The sequence below is a fragment of the Colias croceus genome, chromosome 30 (assembly GCF_905220415.1).
Source record: "Colias croceus chromosome 30, ilColCroc2.1".
Classification (NCBI taxonomy): domain Eukaryota; kingdom Metazoa; phylum Arthropoda; class Insecta; order Lepidoptera; family Pieridae; genus Colias; species Colias croceus.
This window is the reverse complement of record NC_059566.1, coordinates 2,228,450-2,243,275: the sequence shown is the minus strand read 5'-3', so window position 1 is coordinate 2,243,275 and position 14,826 is coordinate 2,228,450. Positions and strand designations below refer to the sequence as shown.

Genomic DNA, 14,826 nt, shown 5'->3' with positions numbered 1-14,826 from the left:
ATCTAAAATTATTGTCATTGTCATCTATTTTGTGACAAAAATTGACAACATTTTAGTGTCAAGATGTCAAGGATAATAGCATTTATGTCAATTATGTATCCCATTATTTGAATTATTTACATTTTCAACAATCCTAGATCATCCCCAGAGTGTAAATGTTCTGTGTCTAGATGACAGAGCAAGTAATATAGTATCCTACATTTATAGTTTCTTGTATGTAATATATTTTCTAAGTAGGTAGGTACTTATCTCTCATCATCATATTCATCCCTTTAGCCTTACCTACTCTAATTTGACTCTAATTGGTTTTTTAAATCAGTACATCTCTCCTATATTATAATATTAGCTCCAGTAATTGTGGAGCCTTAAGAGATTGAAATAATGAGAAACCAACTAAGAATATACCTAGCTAGTATATTTTAGGTGCCTACTGCCTACCCAATAGCCTAAATTACTTATGTACCTAAGTACATACTCAAGTTAAGCTCAAGTTATGTATTTAGTGATTCATACTATTTAGGATATTCTATATAGGGGGCCGTTAGCATAACCATCGATGATCCTTTCGAATTCCAGTTTATGATTCCATAAATAAGACATAAATTTATATGATTATGTTTCAATATCCAATTTATAAAAGAATTGTCCTACAACGATGTTGTTATTCCCCCTTTACTAAGTTAAGAGGTTCCAATTAAAAAATTACTCCAAAATTCACAATTTCTCGAAACTGCTTTTGCAACCATATCATATGAAATACATTACACTGTTATAGAATAGGTAGGTAGGTAAATAAATAACCAATTTTTCAGGAATCTATTATGTATATAATAGTTTTAAACAATATCTAAGTCGATATTTATCTATTGGATCCATTCTGTAGGAGAAAAAAGTTCAATGCTTATTTTTGACAACCAAGTAAATGTTTTTTGTATCATTAGTTGATTTACCCAACTGAAAAATGTCACAATTGTAATAAATAAAACACAAATAATCAATAGATAACTTTATTATCTTCACTTCTTAGCGGGGGCCGCTTTCTTCTTAGGGGGTGGTGGTGCTGTCTTCTTTGCTGCTGGCTTCTTGGGCTTCTTAGCCGCTGCCAATTTGATAGCTTTCCTTCTCTTTTCCCTCAACTTTTCAGCTTTCACTGCGGGGTCGTCTTCGGGCAGTTTAATCTGAAAAATTAGATAACTAAAAAAGGTGTTTTTTGTTTGGGTTTTATAAATTTATTTTTGCGGTGTTCAGAAAGTGTCAACGTGATGGGTAATCATTGTTTATCATAACCCAATGATCTGATAAGAGAATATCATCATATAATAATGTAGATAAGTCATATGTACCTTGATAATCATCAATTAATTTATTGTGATTAAATATAATTTACTAGCTGTTCCCCGCGGTTTCACCCGCATTGCTCCGCTCCTGTTGGTCTTAGCGTGATGATACATAGCATTCGAGGATATTAACCTTCCTCGATAAATGGGCTTTCTAACACCGAAATAATTTTTCAAATCGGACCAGTAGTTTCCGAGATTAGCGCGTTCAAACAAACATACAAACAAAAAAACTCTTCAGCTTTATAATATTATAGTATGCATATTTTGCTGTATTAATTCCACGATTAATACTAACGAGCGGAGCACGAGCGCGCAATTAGTTTAAAATTATATAATTCACCAAAAAATATGAACATAGTAAAATAATAAGCGCAATTTTTTTAATATTTGGAAGTATGTTTGTTGCTCTTTCACGCAAATACTACTGAACCGATTACAATGAAATTTAGCACACATACAGAGAGTAACTTGGATTAACACATAGGATAGGTTTTATCCCGGAAATTCCACGGGAACGGGAACTATGCGGGGCGAAGCGGAAAGCTAGTCTACAATAAACACTTACACCACGCTTCTCAGCCAACGCCAGTGCCTTCAAGTTCTGCCGTCTCTGTTGGTCCAGTATCGCTTTCCTCTTGAGCACAGCCGCGTACGGGTTGAGTCTTAACATGGCCCTCGTGTTCGTCAACGGGTTGAGTTTCCTTGCTGCACGGATGACTCGTTTGCTATAACAAGAATAAAAATAAATAAGAAGTTGGGTTTTTTGGTTGGAATTTGCTTATGGTAAGGATGGTGTTGTCAGAAAAGTGTCAACGTGATTTGGTAATCATGGTTTGTCATAACCCAATGCTCTGATAAGAGAATATCATCATTTTATAAAGAATATGAATCGTTAATAAGAAATACTTGAAATGTTGTTAAAATGAAAGGTAAAAGATGTTGATTCGAATCCCGTGTAATTTACGGAATTCTTATCTACAGTACTTTTAAATATTTGTTACAGAAAATTTGGTATTAATCAGAAATTAAATACCGACATTTATATCAGTATAATTTGAATTATAATATTGATTTTCAAAGTAATTAAACCTCTTTCTTAATTGTAATAATATTAATCATTAAAAAATCAACAACTACAGAAGTGAATTTAATATTTTTGGTTTTATGGCATTCAAATGCTTTATAAATTTATAAAGAACTAGCGGTTCGCCCCGGCTTCGCCCGTGGTACATATTCACGTTTTCTCTACATAAGAACCATCCTCAAACTTCAAGGAATATTATAAAAAAAGAATTAACGAAATCGGTTAAGCCGTTCTCAAGTTATGCGCTTACCAACACATTTTGGGATTTATTTTTATATTATAAGATAGAAAAAATTCGATGACGAGGCGGGCCTCGAACCCGCATCTTTTCACGCCAATCTGGGGCGGGTGTCTGATCGACTACACAACTGATATATTTACAATACTAAAATTATTTCAAACCTAAATCATCTATTTCCATTTTATAACCTTGTTAATAGCAACAACAACAACAAATTCAACAAAATTCACTCACTTGGGCGCTCTCAGCACCTTCCTGATCTCGTCAGATTTGAGCAGACGGGTCAAGTCGGTGTTGGCCATCTTGGGCTGCGGCAGGTTGAAGTTCTTCTTCAGTTTGGACGGGGTCTTCCATGAGCCGAAGAGGGGATCTAAGGGATGGATTAAATTATTCGTTTTTTGAGATTTCAATATTTATTATGGGCTCGTAAAATTAATGTGTAACCAAATCTATACTAATATCACACCCCGGACACTCCATACAAAATTATAGTTTTGACAGTCACACTGTAGAGACTGCAAATGTGTGTGTAAACTCTTTATGGTTGGCACATTTGTGACTAGCGTAAAAAAAAAATTCGCGTTTTTCTGATGAAATACATCCGTAAACAGCACAATATCTAACCATTTTCTACGAAAAACGATAATCACAAATCCAAAATAATAAAATTGCTTTAAGTCAATTTGATTAATGTTGTCAATCTTCGTTGCGTTTCGTCTAAAGACGTCGTTGGTATCGTCCTTGCGGGGAAATGGGTACCATAACATGTCTGATCGTGCGGGGTGAGGTAAGTGTTTAATTTTGGCGGGAGGCGGAGAGTGTCCGTTCTGTAGCGTTTAGCTACTATTATGTATTCTGTGCTAATATTATAAAGAGGAAAGGTTTGTATGTATGTATGTATGGTTTTCACGCATAAAAAACTGGACTGATTTTGATGAAATTTGGCACAGACAATCTTTAGACCCTGAGAAAGAAGTGGTCCATCCCGGCTTCGCCCGTGGTACTTATTTCTATGGTTGGCAATAAAAGGTAGCCAACCATATTCATGAAATACCATACCAAATTTCATGAAAATTGGTTCAGTAGTTAAGGCGTGATTGAGTAACAGACAGACAGAGTTACTTTCGCATTTATAATATTAGTATGGATAGTATAGAATAGTATAATTATAATAGTATAGATTGCACAATTGAGCAAGATCCTACGTTATATATTTTACTAGACAACTCAGCAGAAACTGCTTGAAAATGAAAAATGAAAATGAAAAAAAATGAAAATGAAAATAAGTTTATTATGGACACATATATAAAAAGAAAAAAAAATACAATTTAGTTAAAAAAAAAAAGGAACTTAAAGATAATTTACGTATATATGCCATAATTAGGCCAACCACTCAGTGTGTTATCACTGATTTTCAGTGGCCGCCTCAGGATGTCTTATTGACAGTAGATGTATTTCCGTTCAGACTGGTATCCAACAAAATGCAAGTATAAAATATAATTGAATCGATATAATATACTTTATAAATATAATAAAATAAATAAAAAATAAAATAAATAAAATATCCTTTATTGAATTATTATGTACATTAATGGACGACTAAGATCCGTTAGGCAAAAATAAAAAATACAAGAGTTACATTACATTAGGTACACAGTTATTGAAATAATACAAAAAATTAAAAATTTAAAAATCATAAATATTAACGCAGAAGCCGGGCATAAAATGCCAAGATGCTGCTACCAAAATTCGTTAAAGCATTTATAATCGAGTTACTAGAAGTAAAAAGAATATTCCTAAATCTAGCAACGCGATGTCTGATCAATGCATCGAGAACCGGCACGCGGGCTTCCGCAAACATGCTAGACGCGCTACACCAACGCGGTAGTTTGAATAAAATTCGGAACGAATCATTGTATTGCACCCTAAAAATTCGATAATTTTCTTTTTTATACCTTGTCCACAGTTGTGGAGTATATAGAGCGGTGCAATAAGCTTTGAACAGTAATATTTTTGCATTTCTTTCGCACTTATTAAACTTTCTTCCGATCATGTTCGCGCGCGCAGCCAGAGAACGCCTCTCTCTGTCTATGTCGAGGTCATCTGTCAGATTATACGAAACTATATGTCCCAGGTAGCGGAAAGAATTAACAAATTTGAGCGGCTGATTATACAGGTAAACAGGCAGGTGGATATCCCTAGAGGTTGCGCCAAAAAGCATAGCAACCGATTTATACCGAATAACCGAATAACCGAATAACCGAGTAACCGAATAAGTAAATGAATAATATATATATTACGAATTTTCTTAATTCACGGTTTTGGTTGTCCAAAAAAATTCATTTTTAACTGCATGTGCAAGGAAAAATAAAAATAGCATAAACCAATATAATTTTTCTATAAAAATGTCCGCCACACGTCGACACACTGGCGCACATGTAATGCCGAGCCAATGTTTCCTAAGGGCGATACAATTTGCCCCGCAAATAGTAACCCGAAACGTATGGAACGCGACTGGTAAGGCTTTTTGGGGCGCTAATAAACAAATAATTCTGAAAAAAAAAAAAGGTTTTTTGAAGTTATACTTCTTGTGGCGCGATGGAGCAAAATGATGAGAGTGAATTTTTAGAATGCGCGCGCACACCGACACCTAAATTTAACAGAAATTGATAACTATGTTCAAGTTGTATATTCTAGTATTTTTTCCATACGCCAAAAAAGTATAACTTCTAACGCGTGTACCTTAAGTACTCTTATTAATGATATCTATAAAGGAAAAACGTCTTAGTTACACACAGTTCAGAAACGCTAAACTGATTTGCGACATCGTGTATTGACGTATTTCTGTAAAGTTGCATATAGTAAATTATTATTTTTTGACAAATAAGGTCATAAAGAAATTTCACTTCTTACGTGTGTACACTAGTACATGCACACATTTTTTTATATAACATACAGTTTTCAGCTAGTTTATATTATAAAATTATACAACTCACCGAGCCTCTCAAAGGCGGATCTGGTCCAGATGATGAATCTGCCCACGTGGCCACCGGGAGCCAGCTTCAGAAGGTTCAACTTGTTCACGTTCAGCATTTCCACACCGGGGATGTTGCGGAACGCACGGGTGAGACCCTGTTGTAGTTTATTTTAAATTTTAGCTAAAATATAAATATTTTCTCCAAAAAAGGGCCTGAAGTGATAATTTTAGGTTCCAAAGTGGCAATAATCCTATCAAATAAAAAATAATCATCAGTTGAAAACCCAGAGTTATAGAATAACACAGCAAACATGTCTCGATTGTTGTTATCTTTGTTTATAAATAGAAAAATTTGCAGACACATAACATTAAAGATAATTCTTCCCGACAACCTTTATTAAATTGAGGTGCAAACATACCAACATCTAATTTCACCTGCATACATGACTACTTACTAGGCATGTTGATTACATTATTTGTGTACCTATGATATATAAAAAAGCTAGATACGTTACCCGCTCTCTATTTTGGCAAGAAAAAACTCAGCTAAGTGCCCGAGTTTCACTTAGTCACGCACCATTCAGCGTCGTGGCTGGACGTTCTTTTTATATTTTAATCGGCAGTTGTTATTACGAAGTACATGAGTGAGACATGTATTATGTCTCGTGCGTGAGAGTGAAAGAGAGAACAACTGTATTGGTGATAATGCGTTAGTAAGTAGGTATGTATTAATTACGCTGTTTTTTAGTGCAATGATGTTGGCGTATGCCGCGTCTACTAGTATAATAGGTCATTGTTGTGTACAATCAAAACTTTGTCAAGTAACAATTCATTAATATGAAAACACAATTATTCTATACTAATATTTTCCCATTTTAACCTTTCCGTACAGAACCCTAAACATAATAAACAAACATACCTGATCCTTGTGGTAAACAATCAGGGGTCCCTTGCGTTGGATGCGACGACGGTTGCGCATCTTACCCTTGCCGGCGCGCAGGCGTTGAGACTTGTATACCTTTTTAGTGAAAAATAGTTATAAATAACTTGCCGCTCGTTTAATCTAGTCTTATAAATTTAAAAAAAAAAGTATTTGAACAGTGCATTGTTAGTGCCAAAGAAGTACATTTCAAATGGTAAAAAAAAAATAACTACAAAATCGAGAAATCAAACAGTCCATCGAGCCAGATTTTATAGCTTTTAATTTTACACAAACTCTCGCAAGTTATATTTTATACAATTTATAATATCGGAAATTAATCATATAATTTTATAAATTACATTAATAATAAAAAAAAATTATGTCCTTTTGAAGAATATTTCATACATACTTAAATTATAAGAGGTTTGAATTTATCCAAAAAAACTATTCCTGATATTACATATAATATATAATTTGTGATAATTTTTTATTCCGAACATAGGTAAAGTATTAAATGTCTTCCAAGATCTATATCGTATTTGGATAACCAACACGATTGTTGTTCTAGAAATTTCTCTCGTCTCGTATGGAATAACGCACAGTTTTGCCGCTGTGCGATATAGAATTGAGACTTATTATTCTAGCACCTGTTTGGCAACTAACTCATAAGTTGGCAACCAACTCAAATTTTACGAACTTACATATTAGCAACTAACTCACACTTTACCATGAACTCATTCATACTTTACCATCTAACTCACACTTTTCCCGCTAACTCACACTTTACCCGCTAACTCACACTTTACCCGTTAACTCACACTCTTCCCGCTAACTCACACTTTTCCCGCTAACTCACACTTTACCCGCTAACTCACACTTTACCCACTAACTCACCTTGAGAACATCGGACCACGCCTTCACGCGTCTGAGGAAGATCACAGCCTCCTTGGTCTTGTTGATCTCTTGGACCTTGTCGGCTACGACCAACGGTAGCTCGGGAATCTTGTCAATGACGTGGCCTGGTGGAAAAGTAAATAATGTGCTTTTTATTGTATTTGTATGAGAATTAGTTGTATTTTTTTTTTCAAGCGATTACGGATATTGTTTTTCAATCCATTTGAGTAGAAAATGGCAATTCATAAATATGGCATTTTAATTAATAATTAGCAAGAATTTAGATAATGATTATAATACAAATGCAAAGATTGGTATTCTTCATAATTTCTAGTATTTAAAAAATAGATAGAACCTGACTTTATGTATGTGGTGCTATGTAACATGACGTATGACGCAAATTCACGCGTCTGTGTGTTTGTCTATCTGTATGTATGCACGTGTGTATGTATGTCACTCACCTCTCGCCTGCACGAGCGCGGGCACACCAGCGGCGGCCACCGCAGCGGCTGCAGCTGCGCGTCTCTGACGCAGATTCACGCGTCTGTGCCAACGGCGCCAGGGCTTGGTTGGTGCGAACATGCGACCGCCGCGGCACATGTTTCCGAACGCACCTTGACCCGATCTGAGGTAGGAGTGCGATATTGTATGCGGGAAATAATGTTTGTGTAGTTATTCTTTATTGTATACAGAGCGCAGTAAAAAGGAATATATACGGTGGAATTTTATAACAATGCAAACAGGAGAGAACGACTCATAAAAGAATTTGAATAACATTTCTTTATTTTTTAAAACATAGAAAACTGCTATACCCGAAAATTCGTTTCCGGAAATCATACTAGTAACTACTTTCAATATACAATATAATACAGACATGTTGTTGCAAGTTAACATCAATTTTTTCGTTTTACTCAGGAATAAAACAGATATTAATGATTATAATATAAAAACTGTATTCCATATGTCGACACACCATAATCACAGAATCATGATGTTTCCTACAGGAATGATAATATTTCCCCACTATTGTACCTAGAAGACAATTATATCCAGCTAGGAAGAGTTATAGGGGACTAATCATAAATTATTTCATAATTTAATGACAATCCAATTTCCTACAACATCGGAACCCAATTATAAACTAATTAATTTTATTTTTTTAATGAAACTTAGCAAACAACAAACTTCTATGAGTGATGTCATAAAATTTATAATATAACATTTAGATTTACAGGTATATAAAGTAAAGGTGTTCATAGTTATTAAAAATCTAGCTTAACTTCACACTTTCACCTGCGTAAAAAACTTTCTTCCTCTATACCTTTTAGTAGGTAATTGATTTTTAAAAACAGACTATTGGACCTCGGTGCCTGCACTATTATTAAATTATTTCAAAATATTATAACATTTTGAAACATAGGAGTGTTCTCAACTCAGTTCTATATAAATATAACATCCAAACATTCAAAATCACAAATTTACAACATTAGTTTATCAATTAAACCTCACCTGTGGGTACCACCACCGCGCACACGGGGGATACGGGCTACGGCACGACCGGTACCCCACGACTCGGCACTGGTCTGGTGACCTGTGTAGAGAAAATATTTGTTTTGTATGGAATAGTAGCGTAAAACACGTAAAATAATAAGTTCATGTAGGCGACTTCTTATAACTATAAACTAAGAAGAAAAAAAATTACTTATAATACTTGATAATCTATACTAATATTATAAAGCTGAAGAGTTTGTTTGTTTGTTTGAACGTGCTAATCTCGGGAACTACTGGTCCGATTTGAAAAATTCTTTCAATGTTAGATAGCCCATTTATCGAGGGCTATATATCATCACGCTACGACCAACAGGGGTGGAGCCACGCGGAGCAGCTAGTGCCTTATAAAACTTGATTGTAACATAACTTTACTTCTACCGAAATAAATTTATGTTTGCGTAGAATAGGCAGTTTTTAGCTTATAAAACGACAATCACTTGGCAATATGAAAAAGCAAACATTTTCTTGCAAGTAATGGCAAATATATTGATAATGTGAAGTTCTAAAGTATTGCATTTCTTTCTAAACTTTATTAAAGAAACTTACTTCATTATTCACTTATCCCATTGTTAAATATGAAGCGAAAACAATTTATATTACTTTTATTTAATAAAAACTAGAGATCCGCCCCGGCTTCGCCCGTGGTACATATTTCGCAATAAAAAGCAGCCTATGTTCTTTCTCAGGGTCTAAAGATTGTCTGTGCCAAATTTCATCAAAACCGGTTGAGAGGTTTAAGCGGGAAAGCGTAACAGACAGACAGACAGAGTTACTTTCGCATTTATAATATTAGTAGGGATAGGGATTATAATATATTTCAATGTGTTTGTAAAATGTAGTGTATTATGAATCTAATTTAATATTAATTAAAACATTCAATATTTAAATAAAACTGTAGTATACACAATGCACCCATCGCTATTACAGAATGGCTATGGAACGCCTAGCATATACGTCACTTTCGCACTAATCCGCAGTAACACTCAATGATATTGTAATCATATGAATGTGGACATTTAGTGCACAAAACTATAACATGTGGCTTCTATTGAAAACATATATTTTGTAGTGTTTGTTTGTTCTTTTTCAATCCTAATAATTTTCTATACTATTGATGTGTATATTTTGTTGATATTATGTGTTTTAGAAATACAAATATGATTCGTAATTTATGATTTTACCATTCATTACAAAATCACAAAAATGCTGCTTATCTCATTTATTATTTCGAGACTTTTTAATAAGTATTTAAATTATTTGTTCATTTTCAACTATCTAGCCCAATATTAAAATCAGCTATACACTTAAACAAATACTGTTTAAGTATATTCGGTAAACATATAAAAAGATTATCTACAACTTTAACATTCTACCCAACTTAGAAAACACACTCACCAGCCTCCTTGCTAACGCAGTACGGCTGTCTGGCATTCTTCGACATCGACACATGGACATCGTTGACGAGATCAGGCCGGATGGGCGCCTTGAACACGAACGGCAGAGGAAGGGACGCTTTCGGCACCACTTCGCTCTTCTCTGAATACACCGACACAAGAGGTCGGGCTACTGATAGACTCTGTAAGGGAATGGTGCATTATTGTTGCTGTATTATGAAAAATATATGTGTCTTTAACTTTACTTTACTATGAACAATATGTGTGAATTGTTATGTGGCCTATAGGTGTCATGGTTTCAATAGAAATATATATTTTATGTGATATATTTGTTTAATTTAATTGTTGATTGACCAAATCTACTATTTTTTTATTGTTTTTGCACAACAGGTAAATTAGATTTGCAACAGGTTACAATAATTACATTATAAATAATCTCAAAAGAAATAGATCTCTTTACGCATGAGGTCAGATATCAAGTTTGAGGTGAAATTAATTTACTTTTTAAAAGCTAGAAATGTTTATTAAATTTCAAGGTTGCATGTGTAACAACAAAATAATAAATATTGAAACACAGCATTATATGACATACTTATAAGATTTGCTTAATAATTATAAATACATAGTTGTCTCTTGCATGTTCTTCCTAGATTATACAACAATGTTAAAATAAAAAATATAAGAACTGTATTCCATATGTCGACACACCATAATCACAGAATTATGATGTTTCCTACAGGAATGATAATATTTCCCCACTGATGTACCTAGAAGTCAATTAAATCCAGCTAGGAAGAGTTATAGGGGACTTATTAATTCTATCAACGAAAATATAAAATAACTAAAATCAAATTGAAACACGAACTTTTTTAGAAATGTAGTCAATTTACAAAACTTTCGCAATAATAGTTATCTCAGTGTTTACTTAATGAATATATACGAAAATTCTGCAGGTACCCAGGATATTGACATATAAATATGTATATTGATAAAGGTATTCTATCACCTGTTAACCTACGCTGAAAACAGGTGAAAGCTTTGCACAATGTTTTTAGAAGTCATAAACCTAACCTCAAAATCGTGGAGCGGATATAAAATAATTCAATTATAATTACTAATTGAACCCTAGAAATAAATTATGATTAGTCTAATATTAAAAGTGAGTTTGGTATCGTAAAATTATGTTGTGATCATTGTCTCGGTACCGATTATTATAACCACAACAAGTGTTTCAGACGCACTAAAATGCAATGCAATTTGTAACGAAACACGAAATAAACAAATAAAATATATTTATGAAACCCGTGCGTTTCGATCGACTTACTTATTGAACGCGGAGGTACGGAAATTCGAGAAAAAGACATCAAACACGTGGATGGCACACTGCTATATTTTAACATTTTGAAAACACTAATCACTTAATAATTTCGATCACAAATTGTTGATACAGGTAAATCAAACACATTAATTATTACTTGACTTACCATTTCGCTATTTTAGCGAAGCTATTTCTCCAAAAAACACTATAGGCGGCGGTAAAGACCATCCGCCATGCCACGGAGAAATAAAAAGACCGGAAGAATCAATAGGTCTGACAGTTTAATACAATGATTGCCATATATTATTATTTAATACAAATGACCAACTTCCTGTGAGAATTATTAAAAAAGTTCAAGAAATGTTATGTAGAAATTTAATAAATACAGAATAACGTAGGTATTTTAATTATATTTGCTTATTCGCACAAGTTAACTATGACTAAGCCATGGTTATGATTTTGTTGATCACTCATTCAATTTTATTTAATTCAAAATTAAATATTATTAAATATTATTAACGTGTTTTAATTAATTTTCATTTAATTTTCTATTTAATTTACGAAGTCTATGCAATTGTTATAAATTCAATGTCAATAATAAACTTTACGCCATTAATTCAATAAATTTATGTCAACGCTAAGTGCGCAATGAAATTTTACTCAAAATCTAAATTATACATTAACTAAACATGGATGAACAGATTAACAACGATTCCGATGATAACAATGCAGCGACCTCACAAGAAAATCAATCGAGCCAAGATTGTGATAATTCATCAATCATTTCTAAAGAATATGTTACAAGAACAGTCGATTTTACATCTGTTGAACAGGAACAGGCAGCCCCAATACTTTCGAATATTGCGCCTAATAAAGATGAAACTCCTAATTGTAAATCACCGAAAGCAATGCCGTTGTTAATATTTAGTAGGCCAACATCATTTATTTTGCATAGCCCAACTTACCGTCCGATTAATTTAACTTCTCAGTCTCAAATATCATTATCTAATCAACCACAAACCTTATTTCTAATGGCATTAGCAAAATTAAATGAGAGTTCTATAAGTTTAACACTGGCTAATAACCTGCATATGAGTTTGCTAAACAAGCAGAAGGGATGCTTGCCAGAACCATCTCCTCCAGATTCTTTAACTAGTGCACCACCTTCGTATTCATTTGTATTACGTCAAATGACGGCAAGACGGAGACCAAGGCTAATGGGAACTTTTATACCTTCACCATCCTTCGTACAACATAGTCCTCCACCCAATTATGCTGCTGCGTTTGATATATACGTCGATAATGCTATCCCTCCACCTACTACAAGGGTGTATAACTTCGGCTTCACCCCTATACCGGTTATTTGCACTGAATGTGGGTACACAGGCATGACAATGGTGAGGACTAGAATAACTGTGTGTACACATTTATGTGCCTTCGCGTTGTGTCTTTTTTGTTGTTGGTTGTGTGCCCCACTTCCATATGTATTACGTTCTTGCAAGGATGTGTATCATTATTGCAGAAATTGTCGCAACTATTTGGGAATGTATTGTCCTACTAACCCAGAAAATAATTATACGCGATAAATTTATCCGCCTTAAATTTAATTAGCAATTATATAAAAAGGAAACAAATGAGTGACCATATATTTATTATTTTTTAGATATTTTATATTCATTAAATATTATGTATATAATTTCTGTGGGTCTATATTATATTATTTCCACATTTTCCGCTTATTTTCCGAACGAAATAATAGTGTTGCTAGATGTAAAATATGCATGTGGAAAACATTTGTGTTTTAAATGAATTTTAATGAATTTCGCCGTGTTTCATAGCTGATATTTGCTATTACTTTATCTTCTTCGTGAACAATATAATTTTCTTGTGTTTTAGGCCTTTTCTATTTATTTTAATAGGTTATAATACACCGAAAGGTCAAATAGGAATGCAATGTGATTTTACTTACGTCGCGTTCATAAGTTCCCTCGATTTTTTGAAAATATATTGAAATTATCTTCCGTGTTTAATTCTATAATCTAATAAAAAAACATTCTTGCAATAAGTTGTTTCTTTAATTGTTATTAATGGGATAATTTAACGTACAGATGCTTAAAAAATAATTTTTAAGTATCAATTACAATGAACGCGTCGTCTGTCAGTGATTTTTTCAGCGCCCTCTGGTGTTGAAATGTCGTTTTGTAAAATAAGAAGTCACAGCCTTCCGCGAGTTCCGTGTGTATTGCGGAAAATACCCTTTTTGGGCGTCCGACCACATGTGTGAATTGTGAACAAAATATGGTTCTTTTGTGATTTTCAGTTAAAAAAGACCTTTTTCTCGGTGTTTCATTCGCCTAATTGATAGATAAAGTGCACTTGGTACGCGGAGTGCTCTAGAAAATTGGAACAAGACGACGGAAGTGAATTTTTTCGATGTAAATACGGTCGGTCCAGGGTCAATCTGGTGTGCATTGCGAACTGTGCGCATATTTCTTAGTGACCGAGTTTCTACGTGTTCGATATAACAGTTGATCGTGTTGGACCTTCGAGTAATTATTATTGTTCTTCGATTTGTGGGTCCGGGCCAAAGCATGGCGTATTGAGAGGCATGGCGCCGCGCTCGTGATCGGAGGTCGGCGCGGAGCGCGCGCCTGCTTACATAACGTAGCGGTGGTATGGCCACGCGAGTGTCCGTCGAGGGAACGGGGCCCTCGTACGCGTCAGTGCTAAATTTTGGTGGTGTTGAAAGTAATAAAGAAAACATTGAGTCCACGGAGAGCGTGGTGGAAGCTCCTCCTCGCCAAGATGACGAGGAGGAGGAAGGGTTCGTGCCTGTGATCTCGCACGCGCGTAGACCAGGCAAGAGTCGACGGGACCGGGAGCGCAGGGCTCCGCCGAGGCCTCACAAGACGCCTCAGGCAGCGCATCCAGACGCGCCAGCTGTACCGGACCCGCAAGCACAACCTCAGCAGCCGCAGCAGCAAACATCTGAGGCTCAGCCGAAGAAGTTTGTTGAAGCACCTATACCCAAGGTCAACCCTTGGCAGGTGAGTGTCATTCCTAATCTCTTTCATTCACGATTTTCCAATATGACCGATACTCCAT

General features: G+C 34.6%; 3 protein-coding genes across 7 annotated transcripts in view; 2 read left to right on the top strand and 1 right to left on the bottom strand.

The window, feature by feature from the left end:
• Window positions 1-993: 993 nt before the first annotated feature.
• Window positions 994-12,018, bottom strand: LOC123704670 (60S ribosomal protein L4). Its single transcript, XM_045653083.1, has 10 exons — window positions 11,888-12,018; window positions 10,405-10,585; window positions 8,968-9,049; window positions 7,920-8,083; window positions 7,459-7,583; window positions 6,562-6,660; window positions 5,662-5,797; window positions 2,900-3,035; window positions 1,906-2,065; window positions 994-1,178 (listed from the first exon to the last, which is right to left on the bottom strand). The coding sequence occupies exons 1-10, from the start codon at window positions 11,888-11,890 to the stop codon at window positions 1,017-1,019; spliced, it is 1,248 nt and encodes a 415-aa protein (XP_045509039.1). The 5' UTR covers window positions 11,891-12,018; the 3' UTR covers window positions 994-1,016.
• Window positions 12,019-12,398: 380 nt separating this feature from the next.
• LOC123704669 lies at window positions 12,399-13,328 on the top strand. The gene has a single exon (XM_045653082.1). It carries the CDS (start codon window positions 12,411-12,413, stop codon window positions 13,305-13,307), a length of 897 nt encoding a protein of 298 aa, XP_045509038.1. The 5' UTR covers window positions 12,399-12,410; the 3' UTR covers window positions 13,308-13,328.
• A 618-nt stretch (window positions 13,329-13,946) lies between these two features.
• The window catches only part of LOC123704743 (la-related protein 1-like), a 79,452-nt gene continuing 78,572 nt past the window's right edge, over window positions 13,947-14,826 (top strand). For all 5 annotated transcript variants that reach the window (XM_045653205.1, XM_045653207.1, XM_045653204.1 and 2 more), the window contains exon 1: window positions 13,947-14,768. In XM_045653205.1, the coding sequence (XP_045509161.1) occupies window positions 14,397-14,768 (372 nt within the window). In that variant the 5' untranslated portion in view covers window positions 13,947-14,396. The remainder of the gene's footprint in view (window positions 14,769-14,826) is intronic.